The sequence below is a fragment of the Polyodon spathula genome, chromosome 1 (assembly GCF_017654505.1).
Source record: "Polyodon spathula isolate WHYD16114869_AA chromosome 1, ASM1765450v1, whole genome shotgun sequence".
Classification (NCBI taxonomy): Eukaryota; Metazoa; Chordata; class Actinopteri; order Acipenseriformes; family Polyodontidae; genus Polyodon; species Polyodon spathula.
In genome coordinates, this window is record NC_054534.1 from 81518682 (window position 1) to 81545710 (window position 27029).

The 27029-nt window shown below is 38.7% G+C and overlaps 1 protein-coding gene across 2 annotated transcripts in view; it reads right to left on the reverse strand.

The window, feature by feature from the left end:
* cntln (centlein, centrosomal protein) overlaps positions 1-27029 on the reverse strand; it is a 154738-nt gene that overhangs the window by 98763 nt on the left and 28946 nt on the right. For both annotated transcript variants that reach the window (XM_041263915.1, XM_041263906.1), the window contains exon 11: positions 8382-8555. In XM_041263915.1, the coding sequence (XP_041119849.1) occupies positions 8382-8555 (174 nt within the window). The remainder of the gene's footprint in view (positions 1-8381; positions 8556-27029) is intronic.

Here is a 27029-nt window from a genome sequence, read left to right on the forward strand (position 1 = left end):
AGAGAGAGAGAGAGAGAGAGAGAGAGAGAGAGAGAGAGAGAGAGAGAGAGAGACACACACACAAAGTTGTGTTTTCCAAAGAGCTTAAATAATGGTCCAATGGCGTGTTTCTTTATTGCTTTAATGTTTCTAAGTAATGCTCTATTGAACTGACAGAACAGCAGGGTTCTGGGCTATTTAAACAGCAGCTTACAAGAAAGCTATAATCTTTGGACAGGACAGTCCATATTCTTCAATGTAAGTAAATAACATTTTGTTTCTTTCACAGTATTACTGTTATGAAAAGTGTCTTGATTTCCTAATTTTTTTGGTTTCAATATAAAAAAAAAAAATAAAAAAAAAAATCAAGCTTCCTTTTCTGGCTCACTATGTCTCGTTATTTCACTCAAGCATGAGAAAATATGAGTATGTTACATGCAAATTACATATTTTTAAAGAATGTGATACACATCGGTGTGAATGTATTAGTATTCCATGGTATATCAATACATACAGTATCGAAGTATCGTGGTTTTGCGATACCATGGTGTGACAGAGAAAGAATGATCCTTGGTGATAAATCTCTCTCCTGACCTGTGAGGTGCTGTGTAAAGGGAACAGAGTCCCCCAGATTGGATGGCCAGATAATTAATTTCCAGGTTTAGAAGGAAGTCGGTCATCTAGAAAGGGGGCGGAGCTACGTTACACCAAATCATCGACCGGGAATGGAAACAACGTGGCAGCCGCGGATTGAAGGAGGGGTTGCACTAATTAACCAAGTGGTCGTGACTGACGGTACAAAAGGGGGCATAGCTAAGTGATCTGTTCCTTGTTATGGTTAAAAGCTGAACCAGAAGGAGAACCTGTACTATAATCGTGAGTATTTTGTTTGCTTTGTTTGTCATATCTAACGAATACCTGTTTGTTAGTATTAGATGGCTAACGCCATCCAGAGCTAAAGGCCAGCACTAAACCCGGACAGCACTGCACTTTGTTTCACAATAAACTGTATTTGCACCACAAGCACAAGAGCAAGCACTATGGACTGGTGATTGTGTTTTGTGTTACGTGTGGGTGTAAAAAGATCAGGACTGTTAATTATTTCAGGACCAACCCATGGATTACAACAAAGCAATACACGCCGCTGCATTGCTTGTTATTATTATTATTAACTGTGTTTTGTTTCAGCAGACCATTGGACTTACAAAGAAAATATCATTGTACCTGGATTATCGTTCATTGATCACTTCTGAATTCTTTTACCTGCACACTGTTAACCACTTTGCCATACAAGTTTTTTTTTTGTTTGTTTTTTTTTTTTTTTTTTTTTTTTTTTTTTAGTTTTTAATACAAAACTCTGTAATAATTGTGTGCTTTAAAAACAATATGAACTAAGATTACTCATTTCCCCTCAGTGGAAGTAAGCAACTACCTTGCGCGTTCTGGGGAAATTAACTACTGCAGCAATCATGGCAAATGCCGGAGAGAGAAGCTTGATGTGGAACTATATTGGATTTCAGACAGATGACAACATCAATCTGGTTGAACGCGGACAGTCAAAATCTTTTAAAGAAGTAAAAAACAAAGAATAATGCCACCAGTTTATTGAAACATCTTTCAGATCACCACCTGATCTCTTTGCCAAAGTTTACTTTTACTGTAGTTTCTTCCATTCTTTTACTTTAGGCAAGTGAATCACAGTGTATATTACTGTGGGAAAGTGCCCGCACCTGTGTGTATTTTGTGTTGTATGTTGTGTATTAATCAGCTTCACCAAACTCCACCTCTGTTGTTTATTTCCTGGTTCCTGGTTTCTGGTCTGACGTCACCCACTGCAGCCGTCTTTCTGGCACGTGCTGTCATCGTGGGATTACCAGCGCCTCCTAGACCCAGACCAGAGAGGGAACCGCAGTGTTTTTTAGAAAAGAAAAACAACAAAAAAACCAGCAAAAATGAAAGACTGGAGAGATGGCTGCATGGAGCTGGAGGAGCTCCTCAGTGGTCTGGAGGACCAAGGCTGGTCCCTTACCTGTGTGGTGTACTGGCACGTGGTGGCTGTCTGCCCCTTCCAAGAGGAGGGGGAGGAACCGGCCCAGGAGAGGAAGGTGAGGAGAAGGAGGGGCAGGAAAAATCTGCAGCAGCAGCTGCAGCAACAGCAGGAGGTCAGGCATGACAGTTCGGAGGTTTTTTTTAAAGAACCTCGCGGCGGAGCAATGCTCTGTAGTCCCCCCAGAGGGAGCTACCGGCAATAAACGGGGGAGAGGTCAGGAGACTACCTTACCCCGCAGCAGTTTCGCTGCAGGAGTTCCGGGGGCTGGAGTCCCCCCCAGAGGGAGCTGCCGGCTATAAAGGGGGCAGAGGTCAGGAGACCACCTTCCCCCACAACAGTTTCGCTGCCAGAGATCTTGGGGGAGGTCTGGAGACCACTAACCCCAGCAGCTTTTCCACTGCTGGACTTGCCCCGGCTGAAGGAGTCAGTCTGGGAGCTGTCAGCACGTCTGCTGACAGCCGCAGCATTGGCAGCATTTCTGCTGCCAGTGGTACAGCGGGAGGAGAGATTTGTCCCACTGTTAGCACATCTGCTGACAGCATGGCCAGTAGCAGCCTGGCTTCTGGCAATATTGCCTCCCATCAACCCCTTAAAGTCCCTGTTCTTGGCCCAGGACTTTGAGCGAGACTTCTGGGATTTAAGGGGGGAGGTGGCCATTGAGGCCATGTGTGCTTTGCACAGGGGGGGGTATATGTGACGAAGTGCCCGCCCCTGTGTGTATTTTCTGTTTTATGTTGCATCTGGTGTGTTAAATGTTGGTGTATAATCACTGGTACACAGAACATAAACGGGTCTGTGTAACACAAGTGTTTAAAATGCATATTTGTATTTAGGCACGAGGATTGCACAGCACTTCACGTGCAAGTAAAAATGTAATATGTGAGCACGGGGAATTGCACTTTATTAATTCACGTGCAGTTGTACCGCGACTCCAATTGAATGATTGATTAGAGGTCGAGTCTCGGTATAGCTGCATAAAAGCAGCACGTTTTCACATACTTGGGGCTGTGTGTTTGGTGAGTGGAGAACGGGATAAGAGACGAAGGTAATAGTAATAATTGTGATAAGTAATAGGTAAAATATCTGCTCACCATCTTTTGTCTGTATATTCCGTTTTGTTTGTCTATATATTTTGGCGAATGTGCCGTGTCCTGTTTTTTGTATTGTTACAACCGTTTATTTTCTGTCTGTCTATTCATTTATTAAATGCTGAGCGAGACCATTCGCTCAGCTCCACCAAAGTCCACCTCTCTCTGTCGTTTTATTTCCTGCTTCTGGTCTGACGTCACCCACTCCGGCCGTCTTTGTGACAGGGATATAAACGGGTCTGTGTAACACAAGTGTTTAAAATGTATATTTGTATTTAGGTATGAGGATTGCACAGCACTTCACCTGCAAGTAAAATGTAATAATATGCGTGCACAGGGAATTGCACTTTTATTAATTCACGTGCAGTTGTACCGAGACTCCAATTGCATGATTGATTAGCAATCGAGTCTCAGTACAGCTGCATAAAAGCAGCATGTTTTCACTCACTCAGGGTTGTGTGTTCGGCAAGTGGAGAACGGGATTGGAGACGGAGGTAATAATAATAACAATAATTGTAGTTAAAAATATCAGCTCACCGCGTTTGTTTAGTGTTAGTCCGTTTTGTTTCATCTCTTTGTTTTGGCTACGAGTGCCATGTCCTGTGTTTTGTTTGTCTTACAACCTTTTATTTTCTGATTGTCTGTTCGTTATTAAATGCTGAGCGAGACCATTCGTTCAGCTTCACCAAACTCCACCTCTGTTGTTTATTTCCTGGTTCCTGGTTTCTGGTCTGACGTCACCCACTGCAGCCGTCTTTGTGACAATTACTTACAAAAAATTAAAAAAAGAAGTCACAGCAAAGATAACACAACAGGAATGCGCTACAAGCTGATCAAAAGTTAATTGATGCTTGCTTATTTTGTCATTACAGTCCATTTGCTAGGAAATGCAAAAATATTCTTTGCCGATGTGTCATTAAAACTACCGCATGTCAAAAATGTTGACGATGTTTTTATCATTTGGATTTTGTGTTAAATCCATATTTTATGTGCATGTAGTGCGATAGCTGTGAAAATCCTGTGTTTTGAATTGCATACATGAGCGATAGACAGACCAGAATGAATACAGACTTTGCCAGCAAATCAGTTTCCCTAACAGGATCAATGTGACGCTTCACCTGCAGAGGAAAGCACAGGGCCTATCAAGCTTTAGAGTCACACTGCAAAAGTCCACAAATGCAGACCGCTACAGGTTCAGCATGAAAGCAAAAAAAAGTACTTACGGTTTATTACAGTAGCCAGACTGGTTGTCTTTTGTCTAATTTACTTTCTTTGCAAGACTTTTATCAACCAAACGAGAATGATGGGCCAAATGGCCTCCTCTGGCTGATAAAATGTCTTTTTATGCTCTTATTTAAGGTGCACTGGGGCATTGTTTTGACTGAGACACATAGCTTCAATATGCTTAAACAGAATTCTGTTCTATTAGTGTGTAAAAGGAAGGCATCCACATTAGTGGCCTGTTGGTTTTAAAAATGCAGCATTAAACACAATGCTTAACTTTGACTTTTTCAGTATTAAATTGTGCATGTTAGCAGCGTTTGAATTAAAGCAGCTCGCCAGAAATCCTTTTTTTTTTTTTCCCCGCTGAACTAATTTTATTAAATTATTTGGAACTGGTGATTTTCAAAATATTTAACTTATAAAATTGTAAAATGAACGCATGGTGTTTAAAATTAAGAAATACGTTTGTGTGTATTCCCTAATATAACCCATTGCTGTGTTTGTATAAAAAGAAATGTCTGTGGGCTCCCAAGTGGCACATCCGGTAAAAGGCGCTCTGTGTGCATTGCAGAATACACCCTATAGCCTCGACCTCGTTGGTTCGAGTCTAGGCTATTCCACTGCTTCCCAGGGGGCAGCGCACAATTGGGAGAAAAATTATAAAAACAACTGGCAACTAAATTAATTAAATAAAAAAGAAATGTGTACAGTGTACATGAATCAATTAGCGTAGTGTAGCATTATACTATGTTTACTTGTTTTACTTTCTAAAAGATTTGAATGGAGGTGTTATGTTGTAGTGACTTTTTAAGAACATAAGAAATGTTACAAACAAGGAGGAGGTCTATTTGGCCCATCTTGCTCATTTGTTTGTTTATTGATCCAAGCAAGAACCTCATCAAGCCATTTAAATCAGCTTCCACAACAGCGTTTCATTTTTTTCATTCCTTGCTCACATTTTTAGGGCACTTCTAAGATACTCCTGAATGTAAAATATATGGCCTAGTTATAAGAAGTAAGAAGTCTGCTTCAAGGAAAGTATTTCTATGTTATTTTATATATATATATATTATATATATATATATATATATATATATATATATATATATATATATATATATATATATATATATATATATATATATATATATATACACACACACACACACACACAGTACACAGTACCAAAAGTTTGAGTACACCTGCTTGAAACCAGGTTTTTCATTATTATCTATGCTTTTAACTGTATAAACTTGTCTATAAACACTTAATATTTCATTATATGATATGTGTACTTATATAAGCTGTTAATCATAAGTGAATTGCATTCAAAAATTAAATGTTTAAATGAAAATATTAATCTTGTCAATTTCAATGAAATTGTCACCCAAAGCAAGGGGATTTCAGTCTGAAGCCCAAGTCAGTAAAAGTCTGAAATGTATATAACACAGTGTTAGAACACTAGCCTAAGTATAAAAGTGTCTTTGTTAGATGTTCTCTGAGTTAACTAGCATGTTACCTAATTAACCTTTTGTCACCAATTATTAACAGGTGAGGGTCCATGATTACTATAAATATAGGTAGCATATGCACAAGTTTGTCATTTCTGAATGTAAGGGAGCAGAAAATTGGAAAATACACTCAGTTAAGCAAAGAAAAAAGTCTGTAAATACTTTAAGAAATGAAGGTCAATCTTTAAGACAAATCACAAGAACTTTGCAAGTATCTGTAACTGCTGTGGCCAAGACCATCAAACGATTTGAAAAAAACTGGCACTCATGAGGACCGAACAAGGTCAGGCAGGCCAAGGGTGACCTCAAAATCAGAGAACAAGTTCATTCGAGTCACAAGTCTGTGAAACCGGAGATTAACTGTCCCTGAAATACAAGCTCAGCTAAATGTTACTAGAAGTACAGATGTTTCAACATCAACTGTAGCTGGCCTAACTGGAAGAATTGCTGCAAAGAAACCATTGTTAAGAGAGCAGAATAAGAGGAAGAGACTTGCCTGGGCCAAAAAACAAAGAAACTGGACGTCTGAGGAGTGGAAGTTGGTCTTATGGACCGATGAGTCAAAATTTTGGGTCCAATCACTGAGTATTTGTAAGACGCAGAGAGGGTGAGCACATGAGTTCTGCATGTCTGGTTCCCACTGTCAAGCATTGAGGAGGCAGTGTCATGGTCTGGGGTTGCTTTGCTGGTGACAGAGTTGGTGATCTTTACCAAGTCTGTGGCAAGCTCAACCAGCATGGCTATCATAGCATGCTTCAGAGGCATGCCATTCAATCAGGATTATGGCTAGTTGGGCAGTCCTTCATTCTTCAGCAAGATAATGACCTGAAACACACCTCAAAGTTGTGCAAGAACTATCTGGCAAAGAAGGAAAGTGAAGGACAACTCAATGCAATTACCTGGCCTGCCCAGTCTCTAGACATCAATCCCATAGAACTTGTATGGGACAAACTGGACAGAAGAGTCAATGAAAAGCTACCCACAAGCACCCTACATCTATGGGAATTGCTGCAGAAGAACTGAGAACACTGCTGAAACTTGTTAACCAAAAGTCTCATGTTTGTGAGGCTGTTATTAAGGCAAAGGGTGGTTATTTTGACGAATCCAAGATTTCCAATTTTCTTGAACATTGCTTTGATACTCCTTATGTTTTGTATATTGTAACATGCGTTTTCATTTTCAAGTATTTACAGAAACGTATACAACGTAAAACATTGTCAATTATGAAAAAAAAAACTAGTTTCCAGCAAGTGTACTCAAACTTTTGACTGGTACTGTGCGTGTATATACACACACACACAGACACACAGGATCCTCGACTTACGACGCTACGATTTACGACGCACGCACGCACTCACGACTCTTTTGAATTATTACCCTGCTTCGACTTTACGATATCAATACGGCATTTACGTCACGGCGAGACTTGAGCCATTCGTCATGTGCGCATGCACACTCTCCGAACCGCAGTACCTGCCGTGGTCGCACCGACTTAGTCTAGCGTTTTTTTTATGCATGTCTTTTTTTAATATTTTATTTTATTTGCCCTTAATAATCACTGAGAAGAGCAACACGAAACCTAAGCTGTGAACTCTCACATCATGAGGGGCTTAACTTCAGGCGATCATATTTCCTGGGAGGAGTACCACATACACACACTGAATACGTCATTGGAAAGCCCTGAGTCTGTACTTTTAAATAGCCATGAAGGTGTCTAAGCAATATGTGCGTAATCACCGGGCTGAGTGTAAAGATTTAAATAAATATCTGCATGAGTACAATATAATGGGTAATTTTTGTAAAACTATATTATCTGGCCGAAGAGTCAGGAACGTAACCCCAATTTATAACATTGTTCCTATGAGAAAATGTGCTTTGACTTACAACCAATATATGTATATATATATATATATATATATATATATACAGATATATATATTATATATATATATATATATATATATATTTATATATATATATATATATAATATATCTAAAAATATAATATATATAAATATTAGATATATATATATCAAAAATTTTGAACACGACTTTTATATATGAAGTCACATAAGTTTTTCCAGTAACCGTGCTGATATTTTAATTGTTTTTACCATGGTTCCACGTTGGAATCCCATTTTCGGTGGTAAAAGACCATTATCTTTATATATATATATATATATATATATATATATATATATATATATATATATATATATATATAAACAGCAAGCATCCCACCATGGTGTAGCAACTGTGTTGGCCTCTAAAGCACTTTCCCCTTGCAAAAAAAGGTATTTGGCAGACATTTAACATGCAATGGATATAAGATCCAAAGTATTGACTCTCATGAAACTGTGCATGGTAATGTATCAATACTCCCTAAAGAAGGTATCGCAGAACACTTGAATGTATGGATGGCTTTAAAATATTTTCAGTTTCTCTACAAGCTATATACTAAATGTATAATGGATAAGGTCATTTTGGGAAACAACTCCTTACAGATTAATTAAGAGAATTTAAAGTCACCTTGTGTCTTCTTCCACCTCTTTGGTTGTTGCTCTCTGATCCATCGCTGCTGGCAATAGTGTGAGCTGCTAACTTCATGTTGGCTATTTTCAGTTTCTCTGTCAATAGCTTTAACTCTGCCTTCTGTGCAGCAACCAGGTGTTCCAGCTCTTCAGAAGATACATGATGTGTTTCCTGCCAAAATAAAAAAAGTGTTTTTTACACTATAGTAATTTAAATTGAGCACTATTTATATCACTAAAAATGACACCAATTTGAGGTTAGGTAGCTTTCTAGCCAGAACGCTTTCCACTTGGAGTAGATCTATGTCATTTTAAAGCAAAAGGGTATTGGTACAGTTCTGGCAGGCAGAAATCAGCCAGCTCAATTAGAACTGCAAAATCTATTAACCACCGCCTACAGTCACGTCACTAAGGGCATCTTCAGAACCCATAGTGCTTATGAAGAAAAAAAAAAAACTGTTTATTTTTATGTGGATATAATCCATTTAATGACAGCATCCCATTTAGTTAATACATACATGGTTGAACTAAGATAACAGTAAGACTTGGCTTAGTTGTCTTGGATTCCATCTGTGAGATCTTACAGGCTGAGTTAGTGAGACTGGCCTTCATGACTACAGAGGTTAACACACAAACTCCAGATATCTGTGAGTTTCTGAAGACTCATATTTATGGCACTTTTGATGGGGCCAGCTAACGCACTCTTGACACTGAAATGGAATGAATACACTCTAGTGCCTTTTCATCTCTATACATTAGGACTTCCATCATACTCAAAAAAATTGCTAATGTGCAGTCTTCAATCTGCTAACTATGCATTCCATAATAGCTTATAATTATTAAAAACTGACAAGCAGGCAATGCCACCTGTGTTTTTGTGGAGCCAGGCAATGAAAAAACAACAACGCTGTCATCACCTCTCGATTCCTGATTGCATTATCAAAACTGCAGCCGAGTTTGGCATCTGGGTGTGACCTTGTTAACTGCTAGGGTAATTAAGTTTAACCAATTGGGAGGAGGGATGATAAATTATTAGCAAGAACATTTTGTTCACATTTTATTAAATTGGCCTGTCAAAGGGTCGGTCAAATTATCTAGGGCCTCGTTTATTGGAGGCCAGCCATATTGCCACATCTGTTACAATTATTTATAATTTCAGCAGTTGAAAACCAACTGAGTTAGGCATCCTCCATGTAAAGTAATTTACAAATTATCTGATGAGGGAGTGTTTTAGCTTTTCCCTTATTTCTAGCCAGCAGAAAGCTGCGCTGTAATTACAGAACACCATTAGGTTCTTTGGGGAACTTATCTTGCGCTCATAGCCGTAGTAAGATGCGTCAAGAACATATGGAGGAGCTTGTGCTTGTACTCCCTGAAGCTCGTGACCCGTCTGCTTCTGAGCCCTTGAGCTGAATTTGAATGTGAGTGCCCTGGCTAATGTTCTACACATGCACCATTTATGCCACAAAACAAATCTGATCACAGTTAATTATGAAGCAGCTATAATCAGCCCTTCACATCTGTGTAATGTGAAGCTCAGCAGGCTGCATTCCAATAATGCATGACTACCTTTGAGTCGCCAATTGAAAGCCATATTGTCTAGGTAGTAGTTACTGAATTCAAAGTAATTCCATTGACAAGAGCCTATTGCAAGGGCACCAAAGCTAGTTTTCAGCCTGGGTGTTTCCTTCACAGCTTTTGACTAGAGTGCTTCAAGCATATGGCTGTAGTTCATTAATGAGCAGCAACACCGTGCTCTAATTTAAAGAAACCACTTGAGCCATTAAAGAAAAAATAATTCTGTTTTAAATTCCAATAAAACCATCATGTATGAGCATACAAAATTGATAGAGGTTTTACCAAAAGACTTTCCTGAACTGTGGTTTTCAAACACTAGCAAAAGTCCCAGACATTTGTTAATCTTAACAAATTGTTATTCAAAATTTTTTCTAGATAAAGTAATGTATTTTATAAACAAACCTGCAGCCATGTTTAAAAATCTATGTCTCTAAATTATAAAACACACAAAATGCACCACACCACAGTAGTTTCAGAAAGCACTATGTTGAGTGGTTAGATTAAGGAACGTTATTTATTTCTATCTATTTAGAAATTCTCTTTAATATGAATTTCAAGGGACCATCAGCGAGTTGCATTATCAGGAGTTTAAGCCAAATGCATGTTGTCCGTTTTTTTTTTTTAAGTTACACTAACACTGAAATCAAATGTAATGAAAGAGTAATGAAAGGTATTGTGCATTTTATAGAAAATACAGTTGGAAGTGAACTTTTAAAAAAGTATACACAGCAAGAGAACTGCACATGCAATGTGCATGTCCCATTCTTATCAAAGGCATTTTTAAACCACTAAAGATATCCTCAACATCAGGTACTGAGCAAATCGGAAACAGACTTGCATCCACAGTTTGCTGTTCATAGGCCTGTATTATTGTATCCTGTTTTTTTTTTTTTTTTTTTTTCAGAATGGTTGAGAAAGTGTTTGCGATAATGTTGAAATCTGCAGCAATATCTTTTTTTCTGCATGTCGGTCCCAAAACAGCATTAAAATACACTAAAAGCGGCACTAATCTGAATGCAAGTTAATGCATTTCCCAAAATAATTTCCACTGAGCTGTTCAAACTAGACTGATTGGTTTTAGTCAAATTTTTCTTGCCTCCAAAATAATTAGTATTAACAGGAAATTTGTATTAAGTGAATCTGTATTCTAAGAAGTAATTTACAAGAAGTGACTGCTAAAATTTTCCGGGACCACGTAGAAAACTCATATCATCAGGAAATTCATCTAACCCAGAGTTTGTTTTAACGAGAATTGACTGTATATGTTACAGTAGAAGTCAGAATCTGGTCATTCTTAAGTTGTATAGATAAATATCAACATTTACCAAGGTGGTAAATGTCAGAAATTATCAGGAAATAAATTGTTTTTTGGACATTTACTGGTTAATCATATGATTTACCAAAACGTATTGGTAAATGACCGAAATTACCAAGAGAGATACCTTTTCAGACATTTATCGGTTACTATTATGATTTACCAAAGCGCATTGGTAAATGCAGGTAAATCTTTGAAGAATGCATTTATTACTGCATATAAATTGTCACTGAACAAAATAAATCACTAATCTCGAAGAATATGTTTATGTATACACATTTTCCATTAACAAAATAATCATTAAAGAGCTTACATTAATGCACAATTGAGCAATTTAAACTAGTTCCACATGGTACTGAACAATATTTTGATCCACTACGTAGAACAACCAACATTCTGGTAAATTTGCACATAAAACAATCCACAGCGGTGTTGAAGGATATTGTACTCCAAATACATAGTCGTCTGATGAAAAATAACATTCTGTTAAATGGAAATTAAATCATTTCAGACCTTTGTTTGTTCAACAGAAAATCACATTTTGGTGACAAAGTTATTGAATAGATAACTACAAATCTTAAGATTTGCCAATGTTTTGACTTTCACCATAACATATATGAGGCTGTGTGGTCCAGTGGTTAAAAAAATGGGCTTGTAACCAGCAGTTCCCCAGTTCATATCCCAGCTCAGCGTGACCCTGAGCAAGTCACTTAACCTCCTTGTGCTCCTTCTTTCGGGTGAGACGTTGTTGTAAGCGATTCTGCAGCTGATGCATAGTTCACACACCCTAGTCTCGTGTCTTGTAAAGAGCTTTGTGATGGTGGTCCACTATGAAAGGTGCTCTATAAAAATAAATATTATTATTATTACTACTACTGCATTACATATTTTTTTTTTTTTTTTTGAATATGTTATTTAAACCACAGTAACCTGGTCTAGCTCTGGAAAAGCATCACATTTTTCAAAATAATGTTTATTTACTTTAAACTGAAGTTATACATAAAGCAGGTCCAGGTTATATTATAAGAAATGTTCACAGTCAGTTTAAAAATTGCATGTAAATGCTCATACATATTAGAGTAAAAGCAGCTGACTTTTTTTTCCCGTTTTCTATTTGTAAGTGAATGTCCCTCTTTAGTGGGCATCTTATCAACATTTACACATTTATTACAGAACACATCTTAAAGTACAAAGCTAATCCACAAACATCTTTATTTCAGTGACTTTTTAAAACCATAATGACACATATTTCCACTGACATAGAGGGTTCTCATTTTATCAGGCACTTGCCATTCACCTCTAATTTGATGTTTTTCTTTTATTGTGCTTTTGTACAGAGTGGAAACTTGGAGAGAAATGAAGACCATGAAAAACAAGTTACAGGCATTTGTCAATAAATGTCTATGAACAAACTTGGGTATTTGCTGGCTAGAGACCATCAAGAATGAGGAACTGTGGGGAAAAAATTGACAGGAGACAAAAAAAGTTGCAAATAAGAAAGTTGAATTGGACATACCCTCAGAAAACCTCAAACTTGTGTCATTGAAATGGAACCCCCAAGGAAAAAGAAGACCAGGCAGACCAAAAAAAAACAGCTGGCACAGAACTGTGACTACTATAGTAAAATGAGCAGGCTACACATGGGATCATTTGGAAATGGCTGCCCAAAAAGAGTTCAATGGTGACAAACAGTAGAAGACCCATACTCCGTAAGGAGTAATAAAGATTAAATGATGAGACTGATGACACCCAACATTGCTATATTAAAAGCATATCAGACTGATAAACACAAAACAACTGCAGTTGCAATACCTGCTGAGAGTGAGATATTTTCTATTGTTTATTCCATACAAGCACAACCAACTATGCATGACCAAATTCCTGGATCTAACACAACATGTTGTTCTGCAAAATACTTTCACTTTTTACGAGGGTAGCAGGAGTTTAATGGTGATTTATAGTACTAAAGAGAACAAAATAGGTCAATGTTTCAATTTAGAAATTACTTACTGTAGGGTATTAAAGTCTAGTATTAATTCATTTGAATCCCACTGCAGTGGTTTGTACTTCAAAATATTAGCATAATTGCATAATAGCTGGATGCTTTTGAATGTGTGAGGTTTCAAATCTCGAAGAGTAGAGCCTTTGAAACAGGATTCATCTGATCTGGAGTTGTATTCCTGGCAAAACTAAAATGACTATGAAGAAAGATGACCCTGGGATAACTAAGGTCAAATACTGTAATGCAAAAGCAATGACAGATACTTCCACATTCCATGCAACAGAGTTGGTAAATCTTTATTCATGGAATAAATACAATAGTCCGTGAATGTTCATGGAGTGTTCTTAAAATACTAGATATAACCCAATGTTGAGTAGAGTTATCTTCCTATAGGAGTATGCTTTGTTGAGTGAGGTATTTTTTTTTTTTTGTACACAGGTTTGAGAGAACCATTTAGTAGAAATGTTATTCTTTAAATATACTAGAATCATTTACATTTTACATTTAAGCTCTAGATCTATGATAAGTGACAGGGTTGCATTTATGATAAGATCTCAGACAGGCTTCAAAAAGGTATTCTACATATATACATTGAAAATCGCTGCATTATTAGAAACCACATTACCAACAGATACAGTTTAATAGTAGTCATATTTAAATGCCATTGTCCTAACTGGTACAGTCTTACCTTCCAGCTGCCCCTTTATTTTGATAATTTCAATATCAAAAATGGCATTTTTGTTCTTAACAGTTTTCATTCTTAGCCCCCAAGTAAATATTTTGGACAGTTTTCAAAACAATGTTTGCTTTATTTTTACAAAACACGTTGATGTTGTTGATATGATGAACAAGCATATCTGCTTCAGGTACTGTATTTAATTTGTCAAGGTTAAACGATGGCCCGTGTTACTTAGAACACTAAAAATAAAATGTCAAATATACAATATGTACTTTGTTAGTTTTGTGGATTTGCTACATTTTCACATATTTTAATACTGCACATAATGACATGGTTTTGAAAATGCTACTTACCAAAACCGTGACTGCACATGGGCTATATTACATAACACTGTGTAACAAAAAAAAAAAAAAAAAGTTTGTTCCTGGGTAGTAAGTGTTCTTTCCTAATTGCTTATGCCTCAAAAGTATAGAACATGGCTATTATTCCCCACAAACTGTTTTTGTGGCCAGGACAGTGATATTTCAAAATATCACTATTTCCAATGGGAAAATAGGCAAATGTGTGTCTTTTCGTTCACATAAAGTCAGAAAAAAAATAACATATGAATCCAAATTAACATGTATTTATACTAAAGTAATACAAAGATGACTACATCTTCTAAATCTTTTGTAGTCATCTTTGTATTACTTTAGTATAAATACATGTTAATTTGGATTCATATGTTTTTTTTCTGACTATGTTGTTTTTTTCTGACTTTGTGAATGAAAAGAGTAGTGTAATCATTTCCTTTATTCCGATTCCAGTGATGTTTTCTCAATGCACGATGTATTGTAGGCACATATACAGTGCTGTACAAAATCACATACACTGTACATACGTTATATATATAGATAGATAGATAGATAGATAGATAGATATATATATAGATATATAGATATATAGATATTTTTTTTTTTTTTCATTTCACAAATCTACTGCCCTTTGTCTCTCAACTGTGCTGTAGTATGCAGAAGTACACATTTCTCCCATTCACTTGCTAGGTCACTCCATATCTACAAACATAAGACAGATATTTTGCCTAACAAATAGATAAGTTTACAGCGGATGAATTTCACAATGTTTTTAAGCACAAATATAATAGCCTACATTTCAACAGCCACTACCATATTGTTTGCTTATTCTTCCAGAAACAATGGTTGAGTGTAACAGAGACACAAGGTTATATTTGCACCGGGTCATATTGTTAACAAGCCTGATGTTGTCGTGCAGGTTTTACTGACTGCAACTAGGGAGGGTGCGAGTGCATTCTACTGGACTGGAGAATAATGGCACAGGAGTTTAACTATGAAAACGCAAGTGCAAACAAACAAGTAAAAAAGATTAGCCTGTTGTCAGGCATGTCATGTTGACACAAAATGCATTAATTTACTCCGTATTGGTATTGCGTCTGGTATGGGAAGGGGGACACCTGGGCGCATTAAGGGAAATTCAGTGGGACATTTTTTTATTTCAGGGGGGTATTGGTGCAATGGCACGGTCTAGTGTGAACACTATTTAATTATATATTATTTATATATATATATATATATATATATATATATATATATATATATATATATATATAGTACACATTATATATATATATTTGGGGTGTGTGATGGTATGTATTATATATATATATATATATATATGTATATATATATGTGTGATATATATATATATATATATATATATATATATATATATATATATATATATATATACATATATAATATATATATATAGTATATTATATATATATAGATATATATATATATAATAGTCTATAATATATATATATATATATTATATATATATATATATATATATATATATATATATATATATATATATATATATATATATATATATATATATATACATATATAGTGCCTTGCAAAAGTATTCAGACCCCTGACCAATTCTCTCATATTACTGAATTACAAATGGTACATTGAAATTTCGTTCTGTTTGATATTTTATTTTAAAACACTTAAACTCAAAATCAATTATTGTAAGGTGACATTGGTTTTATGTTGGGAAATATCTTGCTTGCAAAAGTATTCAGCCCCCACATATTAGTATTTGGTAGAGCCACCTTTCTCTGCAATAACAGCTTTAAGTTTTTTGGGGTAAGTATGTACCAGCTTTGCACACAGTGTCGGAGTGATTCTGGCCCATTCTTCTTGGCAGATTTGCTCCAGGTTGTTCAGGTTGGTTGGGCGACGCTTGTGGACCGCAATTTTCAAATAGTGCCACAGATTCTCAATGGAATTGAGATCAGGACTTTGACTGGGCCACAGTAGGACATTCACCTTTTTGTTCTTGAGCCACTCCAATGTTGCTTTGGCCTTGTGCTTGGGATCATTGTCCTGCTGAAAGGTGAATTTCCTCCCAAGCTTCAGTTTTTTTAGCAGACTGAAGCAGATTCTCTTGCAGTATTTTCCTGTATTTTGCTCCATCCATTCTTCCTTCAAGTGTAACAAGATGCCCAGTCCCTGCTGATGAGAAGCATCCCCACAGCATGATGCTGCCACCACCATACTTCACTGTAGGGATGGTGTGTCTTGAGGCATGGGCAGTGTTAGGTTTGCGCCACACATAGCGCTTTGAGTTTTGGCCAAAAAGCTCTATCTTGCTCTCATCTGACCACAAAATTTTTTCCAACATCACAGCTGGGTCACTCTCACGCTTTCTGGCAAACTCCAGACGTGCTTTCAGATGGTACCTTTTGAGTAACGGCTTCTTTCTTGCCACCCTCCCATACAGGCCAGTGTATTTGCAGAGCTCTTGATATGGTTGACTGGTGCACCATTACTCCACTCCCAGCCCCTGAACTCTGTAGCTCCTTCAAAGTGATTGTTGGCCTCTCTGTGGCTTCTCTCACAAGTCTCCTTGTTTGAGCGCTGAGTTTTGAGGGACGGCCTTTTCTTGGCAGTGCCTGGGTGGTGTGATGCAGCTTCTACTTCCTGATTATTGATCCAACTGTGCTCACTGGGATATCCAAACACTTGGATATTATTTTGTACCCTTTCCCTAATCTATGCATTTGTATTACTTTATCTCTAACTTCTGTAGAATGCTCTTTGGTCTTCATTTTCCTTCAGATTCAGAGCCTTACCAATGATCCTTCAACAGTGGGGTTTTTATCCAGAAAATGTGACAGCAACTTTAATGGTTCACAGGTGGAGACCAATGGTAAAGTAATTGTTACCTCATTAGGGCACTCTCTTTCATCAGTGCAAACTGAAAAAAATTCAGTGTATATATATATGTGTATATATATATGAAAAGGTTTTTAAAAAATGTACACAAAAAGTTTAGAAGATTAAAAAATCTATTATTTTCAGGACGTTTTGGGCAAAAGCCCTTCAGCTGTTTAAAAAGAAAAATAAACACAGTGCAGTAAATCAAGTGCAATGACGTGTACAGCCAATAAAGCTGTTTCTGAATATGAATTTGATCATACATTGCATGATTAGGCACGTATGCAACATGGATAGTGCAATGATGCAGGAAACACTGCATTGTTTGTAATCAATCAGCAGTGTTATTGTGTGATATGCATGTAGAGGGAGTGGGATTGCAGTGTGGGGGAGGAGTTGGGGGGGGGGGGGGGGGGGGGGGGGGGGGGGGGGGAGGGGGGGGGGGGGGGGGGGGGGGGGGGGGGGGGGGGGGGGTTGTGGGGGGGGGTGGGGGGGGGGGGGGTCCACTTAATGGGGGGTGGGGGGGGGGGGGGGGGGGGGGGGGGGGGGGGGGGGGATTGGGGGGGGGGGTGGGATTATAGAGCTTTGCATCTCCACTTAATGAAAAACTGTGAAATTTGCATCGCAACAAAAAATAAGTAAGCCCCAGATGCTTAAATGCAGTGGTAGTCCTGACAGTAAAATACTGCACTGTAATTTCACTTTAATTCAAACACGTAACACCACACAGCAGTTAAACTAGGCACCCTCACAAGACGGTCGCTTCTCAAGTATACTATAGTAAAATAGGATTCTACAGCCTTTAATCAGACTGGAGTCTTGATTTACAGCTTTAAACTGCAGTTAGTTTTATTTTTCTTACACTGCAATGGTGACACACCCGCTAACAAAACAAACTAAATAAGCCTAGCTCTCAGCTGGAGCACTAAGTAAATACTTTGTATGGAACAAACACTAGATCTCTTACTCACTCACATTTTGGTTTCTTTTTTTCTTTCTTTTTTTCTGCTTCCTTACTCCTCTATACCCACACCACAAAGCTGTCGTAAGCCATTTCTATTGAGGTGTAATTAACTTTAACAAGCAGTTAACCAATTGACTATTATCCATAATTCGTTAAGGAAAAGAAGCTGTGTAATTTTCATGCATGTGCATACATGCTGGAACTCGTGACATCTAGTGGTCAACCCATTCATTACACTGCTGCCAGGGAACAAACTCTTATCATTCTCATACTACACTGAACAAAAATATGAACGCAACATGCAACAATTTCAAAGATTTTACTGAGTACCAGTTTATATAAGGAAATCAGTCAATTGAAATAAAGTCATTAGGCCATAATCTATTTCACATGATTGGGGATACAGATATGCATTTGTTGGTCAGAGATACCTCATAAAAAGGTTAGGACGTGGATCAAAAAACTAGTCCTTATCTGATGTGACCACCACTTGCCTCATGCAGCACAACACATCTCCTTCACACAGAGTTGATCAGACTGTTGATTGTGGCCTGTGGAATGTTGTCCCACTCCTCTTCAATGGATGTGCGAAGTTGCTGGATATTGCCGGGAACTAGAACACGCTGTCATACACGTCGATCCAGAGCATCCCAAACATGCTAATACTACATGGTTGACATGTCTGGTGAGTTTGCAGGCCATGGAAGAACTGGGACATTTTCAGCTTCCACGAATTGTGTACAGATCCTTGCGACATGGGGCCGTGCATTATTATGCTGAAACATGAGGCGATGGCAGCGGATGAATGGCACGACAATGGGCCTCAGGATCTCGTCAAGGTATCTCTGTGCATTCAAATTGCCATCGATAAAATGCAATTGTGTTTGTTGTCCGTAGCTTATTCCTGCCCATACATAACCCCACCGCCACCATGAAGCACTCTGTTCACAACGTTGACATCAGCAAACCACTCGCCCACACGACGCCATACACGCTGTCAGCTAACTGCCCGGTATAGTTGAAACCGGAATTCATCCGTCAAGAGCACACTTCTCCAGCGTGCCAGTGGCCATCAAAGGTGAGCATTTGCCCACTGAAGTCGGTTATGACGCCGAACTGCAGTCAGGTCAACACCCTGGTGAGGACGACGAGCACGCAGATGAGCTTCCCCGAGACGGTTTCTGACAGTTTGTGCAGAAATTCTTCAGTTGTGCCAACCCACAGTTTCATCAGCTGTCCGAGTGGCTGATCTCAGGCGATCCCACAGGTGAAGAAGCCGGAGGTCCTGGGCTGGCGTGGTTAAAAGTGGTCTGCGGTTGTGAGGCCGGTTGGACGAACTGCCAAATTCTCTAAAACGACGTTGGAGGTGGCTTATGGTAGAGAAATGAACATTTAATTCTCTGGCAACAGCTCTGGTGGACATTCCCGCAGTCAGCATGCCAATTGCACGCTCCTGCCAAACTTGAGACACCTGTGGCATTGTATTGTGTGACAAAACTGCACATTTTAGAGTGGCCTTTTATTGTCCCAGCACAAGGTGCACCTGTGTAATGATCATGCTGTTTAATCAGCTTCTTGATATGCCACACCTGTCAGGTGGATGGATTATCTTGGCAATGGAGAAATGCTCACTAACAGGGATGTAAACAAATTTGTGCACAAAATTTGAGAGAAATAAGCTTTTTGTGCATATGGAAAATTTCTGGGATCTTTTATTTCATCTCATGAAACATGGGACCAACACTTTGTTGCATTTATATTTTTGTTCAGTGTGTAAGTTTGATTTTGCACCACAGTAATCATATCAGTCCACTTTTAAGAATCAACCTCTTATAAGAATCAAAACACACAAGACGGATGTGATTCTTATAAACAGATTTTGTCCTCGTGTATTGTGTGTGTGTATATATATATATATATATATATATATATATATATATATATATATATATATATATATATATATATATATATATATATATACACACACCCACACACCCACACACCCACACACCCACACACACCCACACACAGAGGATGATTCAGAATCAGAGGCAGAGTCACAATAAATGTATTGTTTAAATTTAAAGCACATTGTAAAGTTGTTGAGATACTTGTTGGAATATTGTTTCAAAATTGTATAAGGCAACAAAAATATATTAAATGGGTTAATGCATGGCCGAAGGATTCTTACTGATAATGTACCCTTTCTCAGTCAAAATAGCAAGTTTCTCAGTATCAAAAAAGCTTAGAGGGAACACTGCTTATTACTGATGTGTACCCTTATTGGGCACACAGTAATGATGTACAGCAGCTGCTCAACTGGCACACACTCAGCTATCAGGTAGTCAGATGCCAATGTCAGCCCAAAGCCTGCATGTTTGTTGGTTGCCAGTCAGAATGATTTTACTGTAGCTCTGCCCTTTGGCAAATTAGGCAGGTGGCCAGCATCCATCGACCTCTGCAAGGTGCTAAACATGGGGAGTAAAATGCACAGGGAAGCTCTGAACCGACTCATTAGGGTTGATTAAGCAAACAAGAGTCTGGTTTCCAATGGACACCAAAACTTGTGTGAGGCCAGCACCCGACACCCTGTTCATTCAGGTGTTTACAAGACAAACCACAAAGGCATAGCAAATTTAATAGGATGGAGACTGCCTTTCACAAAGTGTTCGCCACACATCCCACATCATTTCCTTCAAAACCCCATGTCTACCTCCCATGTGTACTACCAAGTTACAATTATATGGCTTACTAATTATGGTTCCTTAGTGAGAATCAATGTAAATATGCTACTCAACTTTTGAAAGAGTTACTGAATGGCTGATTGCATTAATTTACAGTTTAACCTGTGGAAAATGATGCATAACAAAACATTCGGTTATTATCATACCCCTGGTTCCCTGAAATAGAAGGGAACCAGGGTTATGATAATAACCGAATGTTTCAAGTACAAAATGTAACCATTACCTAATGGGATACAATACCCAACCCATCACAAGCATATGTGCTAAAAAGGAAGATAAACTGCCTTGAGCATTCCAGCTGAGGACCGATATGGTTCCATGGCATATATTCCACAGTACTGTGAGGGAGAACCATCATGCAGTGAATATGCTGCAAGGTTACACTGAGTAACCTCAGCATTTAACACCAGAAGTCCAAAAAAGGTGTATTGTTAACTATCCCAGGACAAAAGTGGTAAACAAAAAAAAAAAAACATTTGTTAAAAGAGCATAATTAGTGGCTGCTCTTAACACTCTGGTCCCAAATCAAGGGTTCTGCTGATCTACAACATTCACTTGGTAGAACCAGGTAAAAGTGGCCCATACTACAGCACTGCAAATGTCTGAGACAGAAACACCCTGGAATAATGCCCAAGAGGTTGCAAGACCTCTTGTGGAGTGACCAGTGACCTTTTCTGGTGAGGACAGGCTGGCTAGCACTACATTAAATTGCCAGCGAGGGACAACGTCTTTTCAAGGGGGTCTTAACCTCTGAGCACCCTTCAAAAAGTGTGCTCCTGGGAAGACTGTAAATTTTTATGTAATATGGCAAGCTGAGATAGCTGCCAGGTAGACCAGAAGCGTGAAGGGAGATTTCCCTTCATTAAAATTGTCACGCTGCGGGGGCCAGTTCACTCTACTGCCACCATGTCAGGAATATACCCCATTTGTAACCATATTGGGAGTGGGTAGACGCTGCTCTGGCATTCTGAAGCACCTCAATGACTTTGTCAGCTCAAATATCTCCGCTCAGTGTCCAGACCCAAAGCTGCAGAGCTGTTGGATCTGGATGCCAGAGTCCCTCGTGCCTTGTTCAGCAGGTGGTGATGGGCCGGCAACTCCCACAGCTGGCCGAACGGGAGCTGTGACAGTGGGCCACTTTGGGGCTACTGAGAGCACCCAGGCCCGATCTTGCCTGATCTTCTCCATGCACAGTGGAAGCAGTGGCATTGGTGGAAAAGCATAGAGCAGAGTCCTGTGTCCAAGCACAGATGAGCTGGTTGTTTCCACCACAAAAGAGCTGCCATACAATGACGAGACACTGCGAAAGCTGTGGCGTTCCAGGTCAGGGTGCAGTACCCTGTGGTTGAACTACGCTTAGAGAGTGCGCATGTGTAAGAGCCCTAAGGGAAGGATCTGGGATGCTGCTGCCATCAGACCCAGAAGTCTCTGGAAGATCAGTACCTACACTGCTGGATTATTATGTCGTCCGACAGATTTGCCATCATTTTTCGGGAATTTAAGCTTACACCGAGATAGACAGCTCTTTGAAAGGACGTTAACAGGCTTTTCAGCTGGTTCACCGTGATGCCTAAACGTTGGAGGTGAGTGGTGACGATTCCCACGTGCAACACTGCCTGTGCTGGTGACTCGGCACATATAAGCTAATCGTCCAGGTAATTGAGCACTGATGCCTTTTTGTCTCAGAGAGGTCAATATCCACAGAGCTAGGGAGAGACAGAACGACAGTACACAGAGCTCGTACGCGGTGCCTTGAAAGGCGAACTGCAAGTACTTCCTGTGGCTGGGTCTTATTGGGATGTAAAGGTAAGCATCCTTGAGGTCCACTGTAGTGAACCAGTCGTTTGACCTTGTAGTGATCGGTAAATGTGCACTGGCTCTTTAATTAGTTTTCATTTAATAGCTGCCTATAGGGAGTAGAGGGGGAGCTCACAAGGACCAGTAGAGAGAGAAAGAGAGCTTGCATGTAGCACGAGAGACAGAGCAACCACGCAGGTTGAAAAGATGTGATGGGAGAGAGACTTGCCATAGTTTGTTATATTTTAAAGCATAATGTAAAGTTTAACTAGCAATATATTATCGAAGAACCGAGTAAGCCGAGTTGCCAGCACTGATGCTGGTCGTATTTTTCTTTCTTTGGAGTTTGTATTTGGGAAGTCGCCTGGATTGCCAGGAAATATCAGCTGATTTCCCCAGGTGCACCTTCGTCAGACTTTTCGGAGTGGGGCCTGAAGACTTCGAACGGGTTTGAAAGAATTATATTTTATAATTCCCTTTGAGAATAGACTGTGCTAAACAGAAAAACTTCACTTTTTTCAGATTACTTATACTGAATGTTGATATATCTACTACATTGCTATATCTTGGGCATTCGTGAATGGAAAAGAGGTGAAATGTTTTGTTTGTGCTTGAACAGCATGGGTTAACAGACGTAAACTGAGTGGCTTTATGGTTTAAAATAACATGGCTGCTTAATCTTATATCTTTCTTAACTGCTGCTAATGTAAACATTATGCTCTTTCTGTTTGTTTTTGTATGTCTCTGTCTGGGTCTCAATCTAGACATAAAATTCAGTGATATGCACTAATGCACATTATTAATTGGAGGGTGGCCTTGCTTAATTGTACACAATTTGTTAGTTCAAAGGTTTGCACAGGTTTATTCTATGGTGCCGATTTCTTTTTCTAAATACAATGCTTTGCCTGCTTTTATGTTATGTCATATCTACTAATATTGGGTATTACTAGTATTGGTGGGGGGGGGGGGGGGGGGGGGGGGGTAGTAAATATTAACCCACCATTACAGAATGAAAATTCTGTGCATTAGCTCTAGCATCATTAACACACTATATGTTTCTTTTTTTTTCCCTCTGTTAGAAGAAATCGTTTGACAGCATGTGAATACTATAAATCATGCATTAAATGTCATTTGAATGCAAAATTCGATCTTTTGATTTGTATAATGCATATTACTTAAAAGTTATTGTATTAAAATCCACTACAAAATCGTTATACGAAGCAACTCTATATGGCCCCGCCTTCGTGTATGGAGCAAGGTATATTATTCCAAATCAAGGGGGGGGGGGGGGGGGGGGGGGGGGGGTACCTATAGCAGTTGTAGTGCTTCAGTAAAATATGTACTGAATACCTTTTGTACAAGACAGTGCTAAATAAGCTAAGATAAGTGCTATGGTAGAATATGTTTGCAACATACAAAATATATGCCAACACTAATAATTATAATTTTGAAAACTGAGTACCGTCTGCTCAAACCCCCCTCCAGCTCATATTATCCAGAAAGAACTTTAATTTTTTAATTCGCCATCTTCGCAAAGTGTTGTATAGCATAAGTTGTATTGAAAGAAATGTCTCGAAACCCCTTTGCTGTTTGGCATTTTTTTGTTAAATGCCCAGACAACCAAAAAAATAAAAGTTGAATGCAAACTGTGCAAGCGAATATTGATGTTTCATGGAGGCACAGACAATCTCCAGGGTCACTTGACAAGCGTAAGAAGTTGTCGTTGTTAGTGATAGTAGTACTATGCAGTGGTGTAGTTTAAAATTGAGGGGTCGCTATTATCTACCCTCTCCCCCCTCCCTTAACCCTACCACACCACCTGCAGTCCCAGTTTCCCCATATACTCAACAGAACCACAGTTTATCACTCTACAGTAGTTACTGTATTTGAAAGGACTACCAAGTGTACCAATTCATTACAAAATTCAAACAGTCAGGTAAGGTATTATTTTAAAGCAACAGTGCAAGGCACTAGACTTACAGCTAGTTATAGTAAAGATAAATAAACAAACAAATACTTTCATACCCAGTTTCACACACTAACACACAGATGATTAAAACACAGTCATTATTATTATTTTATGCATACCCCCCTACCCTCTCATATATTGAATTATTTGGTCCAGAATCAGCTCATCTCACTGTCCTATTGCAGCCGCTTAACAGCAAATGAGACTGAGGTTTTGAAACAGAAGTGCATCCGTTTGCAAAAAAACAGTTGCGTAAGGCCAAAGGTACCCTTTATTGGTTTGTTGCAATTGACTTATATTTTAAATAAATGTCAAGCTTATTTTATCTACTTGATTTCTAATAGATGGGTCTAAAAACAAGAACTGTTCCAATTATTACATCTAATTGTAAAACGCTGACACCTTAGCACAGCGTTGACACAGGTTCCCCACCGCTCTACATTATTCACATCTGTTGTTCCAGACCAGGCATTTTCTATTCAAACTTTGTCACTATTTATCTCTCAAGGGTTTCTTACAGTTATTGTATCCTTTGCTTATTTGTATGGGTTATACAAATGTACAGTACTGTGCAAAAGTTTTAGACAGGTGTGAAAAAATGATGTAAAGTAAGAATGCTTTCAAAAATAGATATGTTAATAGATTATATTTATCAATTAACTAAATGCAAAGTGAATGAACAGAAGAAAAATCTAAATCAAATCCATATTTGGTGTGACCAAAACCCTTTGCCTTCAAAACAGCACCGATTCTTCTAGGTACACTTGCACAAAGTCAGGGATCTTGTAGGCATATAGTCAGGTGTATGATTAAACAATTATACCAAACAGGTGCTAATGATCATCAATTCAATACGTAGGTTGAAACACAATCATTAACTGAAACAGAAACAGCTGTGTAGGAGGAAAAAAACTGGGTGAGGAACAGCCAAACTCAGTTAACAAGGTGAGGTTGCTGAAGACAGTTACTGCAGCAGATGAAAAGACACATCATGCTTACTTCCCTTCGCAATCGGAAGATGTCCAGCAGTGCCATCAGCTCAGAATTGGCAGAAAACAGTGGGACCCTGGTACACCCATCTACTGTCCGGAGAAGTCTGGTCAGAACTGGCCTTCATGGAAGACTTGCGACCAAAAAGCCATACCTCTGACGTGGAAACAAGGCCAAGCGACTCAACTATGCACGAAAACACAGGAACTGGGGTGCAGAAAAATAGCAGCAGGTGCTCTGGACTGATGAGTCAAAATTTGAAATATCTGGCTGTAGCAGAAGGCAGTTTGTTCGCCGAGGGGTTGGAAAGCGGTACACGAATTAGTGTCTGCAGGCAACAGTGAAGCATGGTGGAGATTCCTTGTAAGTTTGGGGCTGCATTTCTGCAATGGAGTTGTGGATTTGGTCAGGATCACGCAATACCATCAGGGAGGCATCTGATTGGCCCCAAATATATTCTGCAGCATGACAACGACCCCAAACATACAGCGAAAGTCATTAAGAACTATCTTCAGCGTAACGAAGTCCTGGAAGTGATGGTATGGCCCCCACAGAGCACTGATCTCAACATCGAGTCTGTCTGGGATTACATGAAGAGAGAGAAGCAACTGAGGCTGCCTAAATCCACAGAAGAACTGTGGTTAGTTCTCCAAGATGTTTGGGCCAACCTACCTGCCGAGTTCCTTCAAAAAACTGTGTGCAAGTGTACCTAGAAGAATTGAAGCTGTTTTGCAGGCAAAGGGTGGTCACACCAAATACTGATTTGATGTAGATTTTTCTTCTGTTCACTCACTTTGCATTTTGTTAATTGATAAATATAATCTATTAACATGTCTATTTTTGAAAGCATTCTTACTTTACAGCATTTTTTCACACCTGCCTAAAACTTTTGCACAGTACTGTATCTCTATCTCCACATATTAATAGGTGCAAAACAGTTAAATGCTCTACACGTGAAGTACAGAAGCAGTGATCTACCTGCCCAAGAAGTGAGGGGTCGGCAGCATTACACCCCTGGTAAAATGTGACTGTGACCGATAACCTGCTTGAAGCAGTGACTGTTATAAAAAGCTTTATTTTTACCTAAGTTTGCTGCAGATGGTGCTGCTGCAATGCAAGCTTAGTGTGTATTGAGCAAGAAGCATTCATTATGTCTAAATAAACTTTTTTTATTTAAATTAAAAAAAACATGATTACTGTTCTATATAACTTATTTATAAATTACATGTGAATGTTTTATTCCATTTATATGGATTACCTGTAAAATAATAGGCTTTTCAATCAAATATAAAAAAGTAGCTAGTGTCACCAGTAAATTATGCAAATTCGTACAATCGACGGTTCGAACCTTCATTCG